Source organism: Bufo gargarizans, chromosome 6 (assembly GCF_014858855.1).
Source record: "Bufo gargarizans isolate SCDJY-AF-19 chromosome 6, ASM1485885v1, whole genome shotgun sequence".
Classification (NCBI taxonomy): Eukaryota; Metazoa; Chordata; class Amphibia; order Anura; family Bufonidae; genus Bufo; species Bufo gargarizans.
Genome location: NC_058085.1, coordinates 351,055,111 through 351,075,315, shown reverse-complemented (window position 1 = coordinate 351,075,315; position 20,205 = coordinate 351,055,111). Strand labels below are relative to the sequence as shown.

At 44.4% G+C, this 20,205-nt stretch overlaps 1 protein-coding gene across 3 annotated transcripts in view; it reads left to right on the top strand.

Moving 5' to 3' along the window:
• Positions 1-20,205, top strand: part of LOC122942295 (alpha-2-macroglobulin-like) — a 186,263-nt gene that overhangs the window by 70,082 nt on the left and 95,976 nt on the right. For all 3 annotated transcript variants that reach the window (XM_044299830.1, XM_044299829.1, XM_044299828.1), the window contains exons 13-15: positions 14,456-14,522; positions 17,659-17,804; positions 18,499-18,648. In XM_044299830.1, coding sequence (XP_044155765.1) covers positions 14,456-14,522; positions 17,659-17,804; positions 18,499-18,648 — 363 coding nt within the window. The remainder of the gene's footprint in view (positions 1-14,455; positions 14,523-17,658; positions 17,805-18,498; positions 18,649-20,205) is intronic.

Sequence of the window (20,205 nt, the reverse complement as noted above, 5' to 3'; positions counted from 1 at the left end):
AGCCACCACTGCAACAGTCCATTGGCATATATTTAGGCCCAGCACCCAGGCAGAGGAGGGAGGTCCCGTAACAGAGAATCTGTCTTCATGTCAGCAGAGAATTAGTCTGCATGTCATAGCAGAGAATGAGGCTTCACGTCAGCCACCACTGCAACAGTCCATTGGCATATATTTAGGCCCAGCACACACACAGGCAGAGGAGAGAGGTCCCGTAACAGAGAATCTGGCTTCATGTCAGCAGAGAATCAGTCTGCATGTCATAGCAGAGAATGAGGCTTCACGTCAGCCACCACTGCAACAGTCCATTGGCATATATTTAGGCCCAGCACACACACAGGCAGAGGAGAGAGGTCCCGTAACAGAGAATCTGGCTTCATGTCAGCAGAGAATCAGTCTGCATGTCATAGCAGAGAATGAGGCTTCACGTCAGCCACCACTGCAACAGTCCATTGGCATATATTTAGGCCCAGCACCCAGGCAGAGGAGGGAGGTCCCGTAACAGAGAATCTGTCTTCATGTCAGCAGAGAATTAGTCTGCATGTCATAGCAGAGAATGAGGCTTCACGTCAGCCACCACTGCAACAGTCCATTGGCATATATTTAGGCCCAGCACACACACAGGCAGAGGAGAGAGGTCCCGTAACAGAGAATCTGGCTTCATGTCAGCAGAGAATCAGTCTGCATGTCATAGCAGAGAATGAGGCTTCACGTCAGCCACCACTGCAACAGTCCATTGGCATATATTTAGGCCCAGCACACACACAGGCAGAGGAGAGAGGTCCCGTAACAGAGAATCTGGCTTCATGTCAGCAGAGAATCAGTCTGCATGTCATAGCAGAGAATGAGGCTTCACGTCAGCCACCACTGCAACAGTCCATTGGCATATATTTAGGCCCAGCACCCAGGCAGAGGAGGGAGGTCCCGTAACAGAGAATCTGTCTTCATGTCAGCAGAGAATTAGTCTGCATGTCATAGCAGAGAATGAGGCTTCACGTCAGCCACCACTGCAACAGTCCATTGGCATATATTTAGGCCCAGCACACACACAGGCAGAGGAGAGAGGTCCCGTAACAGAGAATCTGGCTTCATGTCAGCAGAGAATCAGTCTGCATGTCATAGCAGAGAATGAGGCTTCACGTCACCCACCACTGCAACAGTCCATTGGCATATATTTAGGCCTAGCACACAGGCAGAGCAGAGAGGTCCCGTAACAGACAATCTGGCTTCATGTCAGCAGAGAATTAGTCTGCATGTCATAGCAGAGAATGAGGCTTCACGTCACCCACCACTGCAACAGTCCATTGGCATATATTTAGGCCTAGCACACAGGCAGAGCAGAGAGGTCCCGTAACAGACAATCTGGCTTCATGACAGCAGAGAATTAGTCTGCATGTCATAGCAGAGAATGAGGCTTCACGTCAGCCACCACTGCAACAGTCCATTGTCATAAATTTAGGCCCAGCACCCAGGCAGAGGAGAGAGGTCCCGTAACAGAGAATCTGGCTTCATGTCAGCAGAGAATCAGTCTTCATATCATAGCAGAGAATCAGGCTTCACGTCACCCACCACTGTAAGAGTCAATTTTCATAAATTTAGGCCCAGAACCCAGGCAGAGGAGAAAGGTCCCGTAACAGACAATCTGGCTTCATGTCAGCAGAGAATCAGTCTTCATATCATAGCCTAGAATCAGGCTTCACGTCACCCACCACTGTAAGAGTCAATTTTCATAAATTTAGGCCCAGAACCCAGGCAGAGGAGAAAGGTCCCGTAACAGACAATCTGGCTTCATGTCAGCAGAGAATCAGTCTTCATATCATAGCAGAGAATCAGGCTTCACGTCACCCACCACTGCAACAGTCAATTGTCATAAATTTAGGCCCAGCACCCAGGCAGAGGAGAGAGCTCCCGTAACAGAGGATCTGGCTTCATGTCAGCAGAGAATCAGTCTGCATGTCATAGCAGAGAATGAGGCTTCACGTCACCCACCACTGCAACAGTCCATTGGCATATATTTAGGCCTAGCACACAGGCAGAGCAGAGAGGTCCCGTAACAGACAATCTGGCTTCATGTCAGCAGAGAATCAGTCTGCATGTCATAGCAGAGAATGAGGCTTCACGTCACCCACCACTGCAACAGTCCATTGGCATATATTTAGGCCTAGCACACAGGCAGAGCAGAGAGGTCCCGTAACAGACAATCTGGCTTCATGTCAGCAGAGAATCAGTCTGCATGTCATAGCAGAGAATGAGGCTTCACGTCACCCACCACTGCAACAGTCCATTGGCATATATTTAGGCCTAGCACACAGGCAGAGCAGAGAGGTCCCGTAACAGACAATCTGGCTTCATGACAGCAGAGAATCAGTCTGCATGTCATAGCAGAGAATGAGGCTTCACGTCACCCACCACTGCAACAGTCCATTGGCATATATTTAGGCCTAGCACACAGGCAGAGCAGAGAGGTCCCGTAACAGACAATCTGGCTTCATGTCAGCAGAGAATCAGTCTGCATGTCATAGCAGAGAATGAGGCTTCACGTCACCCACCACTGCAACAGTCCATTGGCATATATTTAGGCCTAGCACACAGGCAGAGCAGAGAGGTCCCGTAACAGACAATCTGGCTTCATGACAGCAGAGAATCAGTCTGCATGTCATAGCAGAGAATGAGGCTTCACGTCACCCACCACTGCAACAGTCCATTGGCATATATTTAGGCCTAGCACACAGGCAGAGCAGAGAGGTCCCGTAACAGACAATCTGGCTTCATGTCAGCAGAGAATCAGTCTGCATGTCATAGCAGAGAATGAGGCTTCACGTCACCCACCACTGCAACAGTCCATTGGCATATATTTAGGCCTAGCACACAGGCAGAGCAGAGAGGTCCCGTAACAGACGATCTGGCTTCATGTCAGCAGAGAATCAGTCTGCATGTCATAGCAGAGAATCAGGCTTCACGTCAGCCACCACTGCAACAGTCCATGGTCATAAATTTAGGCCCAGCACCCAGGCAGAGGAGAGAGGTCCCGTAACAGACAATCTGGCTTCATGTCAGCAGAGAATTAGTCTGCATGTCATAGCAGAGAATCAGGCTTCATGTCAGCCACCACTGCAACAGTCCATTGGCATATATTTAGGCCTAGCACACAGGCAGAGGAGAGGTTCATTCAACTTTGGGTAGCATCGCAATATAATGGTAAAATGAAAATAAAAATAGGATTGAATGAGGAAGTGCCCTGGAGTCCAATAATATATGGTTATGGGGAGGTAGTTAATGTCTAATCTGGACAAGGGACGGACAGGTCCTGTGGGATCCATGCCTGGTTCATTTTTATGAACGTCAGCTTGTCCACATTGGCTGTAGACAGGCGGCTGCGTTTGTCTGTAATGACGCCCCCTGCCGTGCTGAATACACGTTCAGACAAAACGCTGGCTGCCGGGCAGGCCAGCACCTCCAAGGCATAAAAGGCTAGCTCTGGCCACGTGGACAATTTAGAGACCCAGAAGTTGAATGGGGCCGAACCATCAGTCAGTACGTGGAGGGGTGTGCACACGTACTGTTCCACCATGTTAGTGAAATGTTGCCTCCTGCTAACACGTTGCGTATCAGGTGGTGGTGCAGTTAGCTGTGGCGTGTTGACAAAAGTTTTCCACATCTCTGCCATGCTAACCCTGCCCTCAGAGGAGCTGGCCGTGACACAGCTGCCTTGGCGACCTCTTGCTCCTCCTCTGCCTTGGCCTTGGGCTTCCACTTGTTCCCCTGTGACATTTGGGAATGCTCTCAGTAGCGCGTCTACCAACGTGCGCTTGTACTCGCGCATCTTCCTATCACGCTCCAGTGCAGGAAGTAAGGTGGGCACATTGTCTTTGTAGCGTGGATCCAGCAGGGTGGCAACCCAGTAGTCCGCACAGGTTAAAATGTGGGCAACTCTGCTGTCGTTGCGCAGGCACTGCAGCATGTAGTCGCTCATGTGTGCCAGGCTGCCCAGGGGTAAGGACAAGCTGTCCTCTGTGGGAGGCGTATCGTCATCGTCCTGCCTTTCCCCCCAGCCACGCACCAGTGATGGACCCGAGCTGCGTTGGGTGCCACCCCGCTGTGACCATGCTTCATCCTCATCCTCCTCCACCTCCTCCTCATCCTCGTCCTCCTCGTCCTCCAGTAGTGGGCCCTGGCTGGCCACATTTGTACCTGGCCTCTGCTGTTGCAAAAAACCTCCCTCTGAGTCACTTCGAAGAGACTGGCCTGAAAGTGCTAAAAATGACCCCTCTTCCTCATCCTCCTCCTCCTCCTCCTGGGCCACCTCCTGTTCCATCATCGCCCTAAGTGTTTTCTCAAGGAGACATAGAAGTGGTATTGTAACGCTGATAACGGTGTCATCGCCACTGGCCATGTTGGTGGAGTACTCGAAACAGCGCAACAGGGCACACAGGTCTCGCATGGAGGCCCAGTCATTGGTGGTGAAGTGGTGCTGTTCTGTAGTGCGACTGACCCGTGCGTGCTGCAGCTGAAACTCCACTATGGCCTGCTGCTGCTCGCACAGTCTGTCCAGCATGTGCAAGGTGGAGTTCCACCTGGTGGGCACGTCGCATATGAGGCGGTGAGCGGGAAGGCCGAAGTTACGCTGTAGCGCAGACAGGCGAGCAGCGGCAGGATGTGAACGCCGGAAGCGCGAACAGACGGCCCGCACTTTATGCAGCAGCTCTGACATGTCGGGGTAGTTGTGAATGAACTTCTGCACCACCAAATTCAGCACATGCGCCAAGCAAGGGATGTGCGTCAAATTGGCTAGTCCCAGAGCTGCAACGAGATTTCGCCCATTATCACACACCACCAGGCCGGGCTTGAGGCTCACCGGCAGCAACCACTCGTCGGTCTGTTGTTCAATACCCCGCCACAACTCCTGTGCGGTGTGGGGCCTGTCCCCCAAACATATGAGTTTCAGAATGGCCTGCTGACGTTTACCCCGGGCTGTGCTGAAGTTGGTGGTGAAGGTGTGTGGCTGACTGGATGAGCAGGTGGAAGAAGAGGAGGAGGAAGCCGAGAAGGAGGAGGTGGCAACAGGAGGCAAAGAATGTTGCCCTGCGATCCTTGGCGGCGGCAGGACGTGCGCCAAACAGCTCTCCGCCTGGGGCCCAGCTGCCACTACATTTACCCAGTGTGCAGTTAGGGAGATATAGCGTCCCTGGCCGTGCTTACTGGTCCACGTATCTGTGGTTAGGTGGACCTTGCTACAGATGGCGTTGCGCAGTGCACACTTGATTTTATGGGATACTTGGTTGTGCAGGGAAGGCACGGCTCTCTTGGAGAAGTAGTGCCGGCTGGGAACAACATACTGTGGGACAGCAAGCGACATGAGCTGTTTGAAGCTGTCTGTGTCCACCAGCCTAAATGACAGCATTTCATAGGCCAGTAGTTTAGAAATGCTGGCATTCAGGGCCAGGGATCGAGGGTGGCTAGGTGGGAATTTACGCTTTCTATCAAATGTTTGTGAGATGGAGAGCTGAACGCTGGCGTGTGACATGGTTGAGACGCTTGGTGACGGAGGTGGTGGTGGTGGTGTTGGTGGTACATCCCCTGTTTGCTGGGCGGCAGGTGCCAACGTTCCTCCAGAGGCGGAGGAAGAGGCCGAGGCGGCAGCAGCAGAATAGGCCGAGGCGGCAGCAGCAGAAGAGGTAGCAGGGGGAGCCTGAGTGACTTCCTTGGTTTTAAGGTGTTTACTCCACTGCAGTTCATGCTTTGCATGCAGGTGCCTGGTCATGCAGGTTGTGCTCAGGTTCAGAACGTTAATGCCTCGCTTCAGGCTCTGATGGCACAGCGTGCAAACCACTCGGGTCTTGTCGTCAGCACATTGTTTGAAGAAGTGCCATGCCAGGGAACTCCTTGAAGCTGCCTTTGGGGTGCTCGGTCCCAGATGGCGGCGGTCAGTAGCAGGCGGAGTCTCTTGGCGGCGGGTGTTCTGCTTTTGCCCACTGCTCCCTCTTTTGCTACGCTGTTGGCTCGGTCTCACCACTGCCTCTTCCTCCGAACTGTGAAAGTCAGTGGCACGACCTTCATTCCATGTGGGGTCTAGGACCTCATCGTCCCCTGCATCGTCTTCCACCCAGTCTTGATCCCTGACCTCCTGTTCAGTCTGCACACTGCAGAAAGACGCAGCAGTTGGCACCTGTGTTTCGTCATCATCAGAGACATGCTGAGGTGGTATTCCCATGTCCTCATCATCAGGAAACATAAGTGGTTGTGCGTCAGTGCATTCTATGTCTTTCACCGCTGGGGAAGGGCTAGGTGGATGCCCTTGGGAAACCCTGCCAGCGGAGTCTTCAAACAGCATAAGAGACTGCTGCATAACTTGAGGCTGAGACAGTTTCCCTGGTATGCATGGGGGTGATGTGACAGACTGATGGGGTTGGTTTTCAGGCGCCATCTGTGCGCTTTCTGCAGAAGACTGGGTGGGAGATAATGTGAACGTGCTGGATCCACTGTCGGCCACCCAATTGACTAATGCCTGTACCTGCTCAGGCCTTACCATCCTTAGAACGGCATTGGGCCCCACCATATATCGCTGTAAATTCTGGCGGCTACTGGGACCTGAGGTAGTTGGTACACTAGGACGTGTGGATGTGGCAGAACGGCCACGTCCTCTCCCAGCACCAGAGGGTCCACTAACACCACCACGACCATGTCCACGTCCGCGTCCCTTACTAGATGTTTTTCTCATTGTTATGGTTCACCACAACAACAAATATATTATTTGGCCCAATGTATTGTATTCAAATTCAGCGGGATATAAATTTGAGGCCTAGTATTTAGGCGCTGGGTGACCGGTATGGATTTAGTGACAGAATTAGACTTGGAAATGCACAGAAGCGTGTGTGTGAAGTTATTCTGAATGACCCTATGTGCACCTTCAATATTATATACCCTTTTAGGGATAGATTTCAAATAGCTCTGATATAGCAGAAACCACTAAATTATGAAATTGCTAAATTGGGAATTGTACTTCAACCCAGAACAAAAAATGTGCTTTGACGGACACTAAATATCTTGCCCAGCAACAACAGTACAGCGGTGGGTAACGAGAGATTTAGAGGGATTTAAATTTGAGGCCTAGTATTTAGGCGCTGGGTCACCGGTATGGATTTAGTGACAGAATTAGACTTGGAAATGCACAGAAGCGTGTGTGTGAAGTTATTCTGAATGACCCTATGTGCACCTTCAATATTATATACCCTTTTAGGGATAGATTTCAAATAGCTCTGATATAGCAGAAACCACTAAATTATGAAATTGCTAAATTGGGAATTGTACTTCAACCCAGAACAAAAAATGTGCTTTGACGGACACTAAATATCTTGCCCAGCAACAACAGTACAGCGGTGGGTAACGAGAGATTTAGAGGGATTTAAATTTGAGGCCTAGTATTTAGGCGCTGGGTGACAGGTATGGGTTTAGTGACAGAATTAGACTTGAAAATACACAGTAGCGGGTGTGTGTGAAGTTATTCTGAATGACCCAATGTGCACCTTCAATATTATATACCCTTTTTGGGATAGATTTCAAATAGCTCTGATATAGCAGGAACCACTAAATTATGAAATTGCTAAATTGGGAATTGTACTTCAACCCAGAACAAAAAATGTGCTTTGACGGACACTAAATATCTTGCCCAGCAACAACAGTACAGCGGTGGGTAACGAGAGATTTAGAGGGATTTAAATTTGAGGCCTAGTATTTAGGCGCTGGGTCACCGGTATGGATTTAGTGACAGAATTAGACTTGGAAATGCACAGAAGCGTGTGTGTGAAGTTATTCTGAATGACCCTATGTGCACCTTCAATATTATATACCCTTTTAGGGATAGATTTCAAATAGCTCTGATATAGCAGAAACCACTAAATTATGAAATTGCTAAATTGGGAATTGTACTTCAACCCAGAACAAAAAATGTGCTTTGACGGACACTAAATATCTTGCCCAGCAACAACAGTACAGCGGTGGGTAACGAGAGATTTAGAGGGATTTAAATTTGAGGCCTAGTATTTAGGCGCTGGGTCACCGGTATGGATTTAGTGACAGAATTAGACTTGGAAATGCACAGAAGCGTGTGTGTGAAGTTATTCTGAATGACCCTATGTGCACCTTCAATATTATATACCCTTTTAGGGATAGATTTCAAATAGCTCTGATATAGCAGAAACCACTAAATTATGAAATTGCTAAATTGGGAATTGTACTTCAACCCAGAACAAAAAATGTGCTTTGACGGACACTAAATATCTTGCCCAGCAACAACAGTACAGCGGTGGGTAACGAGAGATTTAGAGGGAATTAAATTTGAGGCCTAGTATTTAGGCGCTGGGTCACCGGTATGGATTTAGTGACAGAATTAGACTTGGAAATGCACAGAAGCGTGTGTGTGAAGTTATTCTGAATGACCCTATGTGCACCTTCAATATTATATACCCTTTTTGGGATAGATTTCAAATAGCTCTGATATAGCAGGAACCACTAAATTATGAAATTGCTAAATTGGGAATTGTACTTCAACCCAGAACAAAAAATGTGCTTTGACGGGCACTAAATAACTTTCCCAGCTACAACAGGACAACGGTAACGAGAGATTTAGAGGGATTTAAATTTGAGGCCTAGTATTTAGGCGCTGGGTGACAGGTATGGGTTTAGTGACAGAATTAGACTTGGAAATACACAGTAGCGGGTGTGTGTGAAGTTATTCTGAATGACCCTATGTGCACCTTCAATATTATATACCCTTTTAGGGATAGATTTCAAATAGCTCTGATATAGCAGAAACCACTAAATTATGAAATTGCTAAATTTGGAATTGTACTTCAACCCAGAACAAAAAATGTGCTTTGACGGACACTAAATATCTTGCCCAGCAACAACAGTACACCGGTGGGTAACGAGAGATTTAGAGGGAATTAAATTTGAGGCCTAGTATTTAGGCGCTGGGTCACCGGTATGGATTTAGTGACAGAATTAGACTTGGAAATACACAGTAGCGGGTGTGTGTGAAGTTATTCTGAATGACCCTATGTGCACCTTCAATATTATATACCCTTTTAGGGATAGATTTCAAATAGCTCTGATATAGCAGAAACCACTAAATTATGAAATTGCTAAATTGGGAATTGTACTTCAACCCAGAACAAAAAATGTGCTTTGACGGACACTAAATATCTTGCCCAGCAACAACAGTACAGCGGTGGGTAACGAGAGATTTAGAGGGAATTAAATTTGAGGCCTAGTATTTAGGCGCTGGGTCACCGGTATGGATTTAGTGACAGAATTAGACTTGGAAATGCACAGAAGCGTGTGTGTGAAGTTATTCTGAATGACCCTATGTGCACCTTCAATATTATATACCCTTTTTGGGATAGATTTCAAATAGCTCTGATATAGCAGGAACCACTAAATTATGAAATTGCTAAATTGGGAATTGTACTTCAACCCAGAACAAAAAATGTGCTTTGACGGGCACTAAATAACTTTCCCAGCTACAACAGGACAACGGTAACGAGAGATTTAGAGGGATTTAAATTTGAGGCCTAGTATTTAGGCGCTGGGTGACAGGTATGGGTTTAGTGACAGAATTAGACTTGGAAATACACAGTAGCGGGTGTGTGTGAAGTTATTCTGAATGACCCTATGTGCACCTTCAATATTATATACCCTTTTAGGGATAGATTTCAAATAGCTCTGATATAGCAGAAACCACTAAATTATGAAATTGCTAAATTGGGAATTGTACTTCAACCCAGAACAAAAAATGTGCTTTGACGGACACTAAATATCTTGCCCAGCAACAACAGTACAGCGGTGGGTAACGAGAGATTTAGAGGGAATTAAATTTGAGGCCTAGTATTTAGGCGCTGGGTCACCGGTATGGATTTAGTGACAGAATTAGACTTGGAAATACACAGTAGCGGGTGTGTGTGAAGTTATTCTGAATGACCCTATGTGCACCTTCAATATTATATACCCTTTTTGGGATAGATTTCAAATAGCTCTGATATAGCAGGAACCACTAAATTATGAAATTGCTAAATTGGGAATTGTACTTCAACCCAGAACAAAAAATGTGCTTTGACGGGCACTAAATAACTTTCCCAGCTACAACAGGACAACGGTAACGAGAGATTTAGAGGGATTTAAATTTGAGGCCTAGTATTTAGGCGCTGGGTGACAGGTATGGGTTTAGTGACAGAATTAGACTTGGAAATACACAGTAGCGGGTGTGTGTGAAGTTATTCTGAATGACCCTATGTGCACCTTCAATATTATATACCCTTTTTGGGATAGATTTCAAATAGCTCTGATATAGCAGAAACCACTAAATTATGAAATTGCTAAATTGGGAATTGTACTTCAACCCAGAACAAAAAATGTGCTTTGACGGACACTAAATATCTTGCCCAGCAACAACAGTACAGCGGTGGGTAACGAGAGATTTAGAGGGAATTAAATTTGAGGCCTAGTATTTAGGCGCTGGGTCACCGGTATGGATTTAGTGACAGAATTAGACTTGGAAATACACAGTAGCGGGTGTGTGTGAAGTTACTCTGAATGACCCTATGTGCACCTTCAATATTATATACCCTTTTTGGGATAGATTTCAAAGAGCTCTGATATAGCAGGAACCACTAAATTATGAAATTGCTAAATTGGGAATTGTATTTCAACCCAGAACAAGAAATGTGCTTGAACGGACACTAAATAACTCGCCCAGCTACAGCACTAGGGACAGATTTAGCTGGATATAAATTTGAGGCCTAGTATTTAGGCGCTGGGTGACCGGTATGGATTTAGTGACAGAATTAGACTGGGATATGGCCAAAAAATGAACAGACTATTGCTGGTTAAATGCACTTGGTGTGACAGCTTCACCCTGATGTAGGCTTTAGCCAAAAAACAACCACACCATTGAGGGTTAAATGCACTTGGTGACAGGCGCAGCTTGCCCCTGATTTTGTATATGGCCAAAAAATGAACAGACTATTGCTGGTTAAATGCACTTGGTGTGACAGCTTCACCCTGATGTAGGCTTTAGCCAAAAAACAACCACACCATTGAGGGTTAAATGCACTTGGTGACAGGCGCAGCTTGCCCCTGATTTTGTATATGGCCAAAAAATGAACAGACTATTGCTGGTTAAATGCACTTGGTGTGACAGCTTCACCCTGATGTAGGCTTTAGCCAAAAAACAACCACACCATTGAGGGTTAAATGCACTTGGTGACAGGCGCAGCTTGCCCCTGATTTTGTATATGGCCAAAAAATGAACAGACTATTGCTGGTTAAATGCACTTGGTGTGACAGCTTCACCCTGATGTAGGCTTTAGCCAAAAAACAACCACACCATTGAGGGTTAAATGCACTTGGTCGCAGCTTGTGCTGGCGCACCACAAGACACAAAATGGCCGCCGATCACCCCAGAAAAATGAGACTGACAAACGGTCTGTGCAGCCTAAAAACAGTGAGCAATTGAGGATCAGCAGCTCAATGATCCACAGCTGCAGATCGATCAGTTAATCAAGTCCTTTGGAGGAGTTAATCTGCCTAATCTCGCCCTACTGTCGCAGCCGCAACCTCTCCCTACGCTAATCAGAGCAGAGTGACGGGCGGCGCTATGTGACTCCAGCTTAAATAGAGGCTGGGTCACATGGTGCTCTGGCCAATCACAGCCATGCCAATAGTAGGCATGGCTGTGATGGCCTCTTGGGGCAAGTAGTATGACGCTTGTTGATTGGCTGCTTTGCAGCCTTTCAAAAAGCGCCAAGAAAGCGTCACAAAAGCGCGAAGAAAGCGACGAACACCGAACCCGAACCCGGACTTTTACGAAAATGTCCGGGTTCGGGTCCGTGTCACGGACACCCCAAAATTCGGTACGAACCCGAACTATACAGTTCGAGTTCGCTCATCCCTAATCTTATACTCTAACTCTAGGTCAGTCTCCCTGAGAATGTTCTCTTACATGTACCCCTGGTACTAAAAAATATCTCTGTCGACAGTTAGATAAAGTAAATAGATCTCCCGGATATCATTTGGTGTGTCCCTGACACAAACCAACTTACGGATAGATCTCCCTCAGACTCTATGCCGTACATGGCATTCCAAGTGCCGGCCTTATACATGAAAGTACTCCAAGTACTTATTATAAACTCCTGGAGTCTATTTTTAAGGCTTAACATTGTATCCCGGATACATAATAAAAACTCACGGGTAGAGATGTGGCCAGTGCCCTCGGACCGGGCAGAGGACAAAAGGGATGTCTCTCTTACCGGACACGAGGATGGCCTTCTCTATCCCTGACGGAGCCCCCAAACTGAAAGGATTTGGACCTTTCTGGACCTCTACAACAACCTTGGTTTGAGACACTGACGTCAGGAGAGATGTTTCTCAGTTGCTAATAACAGACACACACAAACACCACTGAGAAACACTCTAACTTTATTATGCTATAGCTTGGCCTTAGCTAGGCAGTAGAAAAGTTTGCATAACAACAGCGTTAAACCAATCACAAAGATAAACATTTGTGCTCATACAGATACTACCGGAACATCCTTTTATGGTATGTAATATGTCACATATAAGAATGTACGCAGTTGTGCCGAATGACCCTGAATGAGACAGAACATTTGTTCTAGTTCTAGGATATTCCCAGAATCTGTCCTGGGACAGATATGGAATCCTAACTCACAGCGGGGGGGATGGGATTTTATAACAATTCTTTACATGTAAGAGAAGACAAGATGGAGTCACATTCCCCTTCAGTTTCTATTATGTAAGCGTGACAAAGAAAAATTCTGACCTGAACTGGTCCTTAAAAAGTGAGTTTTGGAAATTTTCGGAAAAATTTCAAAATTTGTTTCTAAACTTCTAAGAATTCTAACATTACAAAAAAAGAAAATGTAATTTACAAAATGATCCAAACATTAAGTAGACATATGGTAAATGTAAAGTAATAACTATTTTAGGAGGTATCATTATCTGTTTTAAAAGCACAGAAATTGCAAATTTTTCCACATTTTGGGCAAATTTGGTATTTTTTTTATAAATAAAAATGTAATATTTTAACTCAAATTTATCACTGTCATGAAGTACAATATGTGACGACAAAACAATCTCAGAATGGCTTGAATAATTAAAAACATTTTAAAGCTATCACCACATAAAGTGACACATGTCAGGTTTGCAAAAAATGGCCTGGTCCTTAAAGGGAACCTGTAACCGGGATTTTGTGTATAGAGCTGAGGACATGGGTTGCTAGATGGCCGCTAGCACATCCGCAATATCCAGTCCCCAGTGTGCTTTTATTGTGTAAAAAAAATGATTTGATACATACAGTACAGACCAAAAGTTTGGACACACCTTCTCATTTAAAGAGTTTTCTTTATTTTCATGACTATGAAAATTGGAGATTCACACTGAAGGCATCAAAACTATGAATTTACACATGTGGAATTATATACATAACAAAAAGTGTGAAACAACTGAAAATATGTCATATTCTAGGTTCTTCAAAGTAGCCACCTTTTAATTTGATTACTGCTTTGCACACTCTTGGCATTCTCTTGATGAGCTTCAAGAGGTAGTCATCTGAAACTTTTGGTCTGTACTGTTTGCAAATTAACCTGAGATGTGTCCCTGAGATGAGTCCAGCATGAAGGAGCCCAGCACCGCCCCGCATCCTCAGAATCTCGTCCTTGCTCCCCAACGTCAGAAAGCCATAGCGAAGTAATCTCGCAATGCGTGAGCTAGCGCATGCGCAGTTCGTTCCCTGAGGCCGATGCCAGCATAGGGAAGGAACATTATGATGACACTGCGCATGCCCTAGCTCACGCATCGCGAGATTATGGCTCTCTGGCTTTGTGACGTCAGGGAGCAAGGACGAAATTCTGAAGATGCAGGGCGGTGCTGGATCAAATTTTTTTATTTTTTTTACACAAAAAAGCACACAGAGCTATGGGGACTGGGGATATTACGGATGTGCTAGCGGCCATCTAGCAACCCATGTCCTCCGCTCTATACACAAAATCCCAGTGACAGGTTCCCTTTAAGGTGAAAAATGGCAGTCCTGAAGGGGTTAAAGATGGTAGCACGTAAGACTACCATATAGTTCACACAAAAAAATAATTGAATTATCCACCATATTTTACTAAATGATTCTCAGTGATTTTAGGTTACTCCTAGGTTTCTCAAGGTAGGAGTGTCTGGACAATTACCCAGTTTGCCAGTTACTAAAATATAACCTGGGAAATAAATGAAAAAAACTACAACGGAAGATTTAACACTATTAGTGGAAACAAGAGTTAAGTATCTCTGCCCATGGCTGACAAGTGGAGATTAGCGGGATTTCACTTTAAAGCATTATATTTCCCCCCATCATCCTATTTATTTCTAATTTCCTATTTAATTGTTGCATTGTTTTTTACAGTTGGTTTCCAAAGTTTCTATTAAAGACTCAGGGTCAGTGGACATTAACATTGAAAACACTAATGAAGGTAAGGCAAGATGATCACAGATGTGTTGATTTTAGCGGAGTTCTGTGGGCTACGGATATTGATGGCCTATTAGGTCAATATCATATTAGTGGAGGTCCGATATCTAACACCCTCACCAATCAGCTTTTATGGGCAGCCACCATCCCAGAAACTTTATAGTGTGCCAGCTGGAAGCAGCCCGTCCCATACACTGGCTCAAATCTAACTTAAGTGAATGGGAGCTGAGCTTCAGTACATCAGCACTACCCAGTGTCCTGAGCCTTCTGCTTCCACTCCATACACTGTAGTTTAAAGCTCCACAGTTTAAAACACCTGATTGGTGGTGGTGGTGGTGTTGGGAGTCAGAACCCTACTGGTCTGATCTGATATTGATGATCTATCCTGAGGATAGGTCATCAATATCTTTAGCTCGGAGAACCCTATTAAGAAATTAAAGTCTACAACACAGGTCAGCAACCTGTGTCACCATAGCAGTTGTGAATCTATAGCTCCCAGCATGCACACAAGTAGAAGTGAATAGAACGTGCTGGGAATGGTAGTTTCAAAACAGCTGAAGTCCTGTAGGTTGCTAACTCATGGTTTACAGAGCTTCTAGGATTTTTTCTCTCTTGTTCTCTTGCTCTCTTTTTTTAATTTTACTCTTTCTCTTCTCCCCCTGCCTCCCTTCCTTTTTAAGTTCATACACAATGACAGTAACAGCAAATAAAGTGGCACTGACACAGCTATAGGGGCAAATAATGTAAAAAATACTGTGGCTTTTTAGGAACAAGCATTCAAAACTTATGCCTTAGTGGGGGCAAATCCATGACACTGTTTATGCACATACACATGTTAATGTCCTAAGAAACAGTGGCCTGTTCTGCATTATTGTCCCAAAATTATTTATAATTGTTATAATTATTCTACAGATCGGGTGGCTCACCTGTCCACTCTCATGTATGAGGTGCACAGGTCTATGTGATTCACCCAGTCAGAGAGAAAAAATAATATATATTGATTTGGTAAAAACTCTCTATTTGGAAGCACTCAGAGGTATACACGGCGGTATAATAGGAGCTTTAATGTACAAAGAGCATTGAACCAGATTAAAACAAATAAATATATGTATATAAACCCAAATAGATTACAGTTTTATAAAAGGCATCTCAAGTTCATACACTACGTCCAATTCATAAAACACTTAAAGCTTTTAGAATCAGATAAAAAGTACTGTAGGGATTTGCTCTGGTAGACAGGCTAGCGTAGGCAGTATAGAGGAAACCACAAAGTCTTTAACTTAAACAGTTCAGTGTTTTATTCACACATAAGGAAAAACAAAAAGTGACATTTTGCAGTCTAGGTGTTTGTTCACACCATGAAAAGTCCACAGAACAAAAACCTTCAAGTGGTTTGCAGTTTCTCCACCTATTGTCCACAGCAGGCTTTAGGGGCCTGTTTTTCAGCATGCGGCTCCCAGCCCTTTTGCACAGCAAAATTTTTCAGATCCCAAAACACACAGGGACTGACAGCGCTCCACTGTCAGAGAGGAGGAATCCACACACAGCTGAGACTGCTGGCTGGGTTGGATATAGGCCAATAAAGAGTCTGCCTGGAGCGTGGGGAGCAGCCACCCACCCAGCACTTTGGTTACTCCCAGTAAGAACCGGCCCGGATCAGCTTACAGCCATACTAAAATAGTAATGTGTCAACCAGCACTAACTGCCGCTGACACTTGAAAATACCTGCTCTTACTTCACCGAGGCCAGAAACTTCGGTGACACATACCTTCCGTCAACGACGGACCCTTGCGTTTTTCTACAGTACATATCAAGAAACCACTGCAGTAGCTAGTAGGGATACTGCTTGAAAACCAGTCCAAAATAATCTCATAATAGTCAGGAGATATTTTCAAACATATGTTTCAACAATGTAAAGAATCAGTGTACATCCAGAGCAAGAGTTCTAAATTACTGATAGTCTCCTCGTGGAGTGCTAATTAATCCTGGTGTCTCATGGAACGCAATACTTGGATCAGAAGTTGTCCAATATATATCTTTATATTAACAAAACCGTAGTCAATTGTTGGTGCACTGTGCAAATCAGGTGCTGTAATGTGCAAAAAAAGTGCTGTAGTATCTGAGCCCAGTTCATTCGTAACTTAGTTCGTAAATTCGTTCATTAACAATGGCCAGTTCATTCAGAAATTAAATCTGTGGTCGGGTGTCAGAATATGCCGTACGTGGCGTCCCACTGGCAACCCACGTGGTATCTGTGATACTAGCATCTCACGTGGTAGGGGACCGTTCGCGTTCATGATCCAAGTATTGTGTTCCATGAGACACCAGGATTGAATAGCACTCCATGAGGAGACTTTTGGGAATTTTGATCCAACCAGATTTGTACCCACAAAACTGGTTGATCTGTTGTATGTGCGCTTTGCAGCTGAAGGCACCTATCTTGGTCCCATGTTGATATGTTCATCATTTCTACTGAGACAAAAAATAAATTTTAATATATGCAAATGAGCCTCTAGGAGCAATGGAGTGTTGCCCTTCCTCCTAGAGGCTCAGCTCTCTCTGCAACTGCCATGCCCACTTTGATTGACATGACCGGCAGTGTAAATGTGATCATCCCTGGCCCTGACTTCTCCTAAAGTCTTTTGTTGCTCCGTGTGCCTTACTGACCAATCCCCCTTATTGCTGTAATATGCATTCTCTTAAACTGCATGGTATCTTGAAGTAATATAATGGGGGACATTTACTAAGCATGTTGCACCAGAATTATGGCTTAAAATGCACCAAAAAGAATGGAATTTTGATTTGTGCCAAATATATCAACTGTTTTCTCCAGAATATTGACAACAAGAATGCATCACAACAGAAATTAGTTATAAATGTCAAAACCTGAGATTGTTGCAGGGTTTTGTAATGTAGAACTTGCCAGCAGCTGCATGCAACACAATTCAGAGCCCTCAGTCCCTAACTCTCTATGCTTTCCCTGATAAAAGCCTGAATATACCTAATTATATCCCAGGAATCAATTCACTTATATCTAAAATGGACCCTTAGTATGTTATGGGTGATGTATTGTGGATCCATGCAATAGATGTATGAGGCTAAAAGTGGTTTTCAGTCAATTATGTTTTCTTTTATCACAGATATCCATGGAGAAGTTACCTTTAACCTTCCTTTGAGTGCAAGCACTTCTCCGTTTATTCATGCCCTTGTTTACATCATGCTGCCTAATGGAGAAATGTTAGCAGATAAAGCAAAATTCACTGTAAAAAAATGTTTCAAGAATAAAGTAAGTTCTTTAAGTAATATATGACTGACTCCAGGATGTGGAAATGTGTTTGATTCTTTAGTTTCCATGTTTTAAAGCCATCATTTTTTTATTTTCTTGTTGGCATAGTTGCATTTTAAATGGAACCATTTTGGGGGACATATGTTAAATTTTTGAAGGACTTCAGGAAAAAGCAGAATGATTCCACATTTGGTTTCCCGTTTTGAAACAAAGTTGCTTAGTTTTTCCTTTTTTGTTCTTCTGCATCTAACATTGAAATTCACAACTAAGTACAGGAGATGCAGCATCTAAAATAGCTTTCTGGATACTGAGATAAAAGTATGATGCTTGAGCCTTGAAGCTACTCCTGTGCATCTTCTTACACTAGGATTGCATCAATAGCTAACAGTTATTTGTACAATTACAGCAAAGTCATGATAACAGAATTGACGTTTACTCCATGGACTATAGGTACACAGTATTCTCCCTTTATCTGGCTGGCACCTAATCATAAAAGCCTTTTCTTATGAAGCAGGCAGGTGTAGGTTGGAGAATCAATTATTAATGTCTACCCAAATGCAAGAGTGACCAGGAAGATAGGGTGCCATGTGATGGACACTAAGTAGGAGAGTCCTAAACAAGTGTTCAGTCAGGTATCAGGGCTGTCTCTGGTTGTTCTATGTCTATTTCCTATTAAGTTGTAATCTCTTTCCAGGTATCAACTAAGTTTTCCCCTGGGGAGGTTCTTCCAGGATCAGATGTGTCTCTCCAGGTTGAGGCTGCTCCTGGATCTCTCTGTGGTCTGCGGGTGGTAGATCAGAGCGTGGTACTGATGAAACCAGAGAAAGAGCTGACTGCTGACAAAGTAAGTATTAATGTAATTTACAGGGCAGCCGATCTGTTTAGCAAACCTTTAGGTTAGTGAAGAACCACCGTTTTTCTTACAAGTAGGCACAAACATTTTGAATACAATAAAAATAAAAATGTCAGTCCTGTGTCCCAAAACATGGACACTTATCTGCGCTGCTGGTTCCGGTGTAGTGTGGTGGGTATTCATACTGAAAGTCAAGTAGTTAAAGGTTTGAAACCGCGCTGCTAATGGTTCAGTCAGACGCTGCACAAGTGACAGAAAAAGGGTATTAGCCTTCGTCCTCCTCTCTCAAGGATTCGATCCTTCTCAGACCGCCTCCTCTGTAGGATTAAATGACCAGCATATAGTGAAGTACCCTCTTAGATGTTAATAAAAAAAGGTTTTATTCTACTCACAAACAATGGTAGATCATAGGCATATCACAATTAGTGAAAACAACTTGAAGTCCTGCCCGACCCGAGTTTCTCTCTCTGGCTTCCTCAGGGGCGACAACTGCGCATGTCCACAGCTGGGCCCTTTAAATAGCCCAGTCTCCCATTATCAGACAGTGGGAATCACTCCCAATCAAAATTATTATTATTTTTTTTATGCATGATAAAAGCAGTATTTATAACATATCCTTAATAGGAACATTCATATCCTTATAAAACAATATCAGCCATACACGAAATTGTATCAAAAATCGATTAGAAAATATCTTAAATATACAATATACTTTTCCATATATCTCACATAGCTGTGCCGCAGCTTTATCTTATATACAACCTTGTCACCATATTTCAACTTATCCCCTTTCTTACTCAACCGCGTTTTTGTATTAACATGCTTCCTTTTTCACAGTTATATGACCGCATCTTATTAAAAGCTTTTAATTCACAGTATTCTTACTTTTCTTGTGTGCTTCACCACATGCTCACCTGATTACATCTCCACCCACTATTGGTCACGTTACTCTAAACGTTATTACCCCACCCCTTTCCGATTCATAAAACTCAGATCACATGTTTCAGCTACCCAATCCCTAGTTACTACTCATGACATCTCCTAAAAGGTCCTCAACACAAGGTAGAAGTTATTACTATTTAATTTCCTATGGGCACCTCTTCTCCTTTTTGCACTTTATATTAAACATGGCTTTAGATCAAACTCTATGTTTAAACCGCTCGGCTGCAAGGTGCCCAATTGATAAATCTATTGTACTTCTTTTCGGTTAATTTGTGCCAAAAAATCGCCTCCACGCCAATGTGGTTTAACCACTTCCACCCCAGCAAACTTCAAGCCCCGCGGGTTCTTGCCATGCATCAGCTTGAAGTGGGCTGATACACTATGACTCATCAGTCCTCTCTTGATATTTCCTATATGCTCCTGAATCCTCACTTTTAATTTCCTCACTGTTCTACCCACGTATTGGAGTCCACAAGGGCACTCCAATGCGTAGATAATACCCTCATTTTCACAGGAACATTTTCCCTTTATTTTAAATTCCTCTCCATTCTTTTTAGATACAATACAGTCAAGTGTTCTTTTGTATTTCGATTCTTGCACCCGATA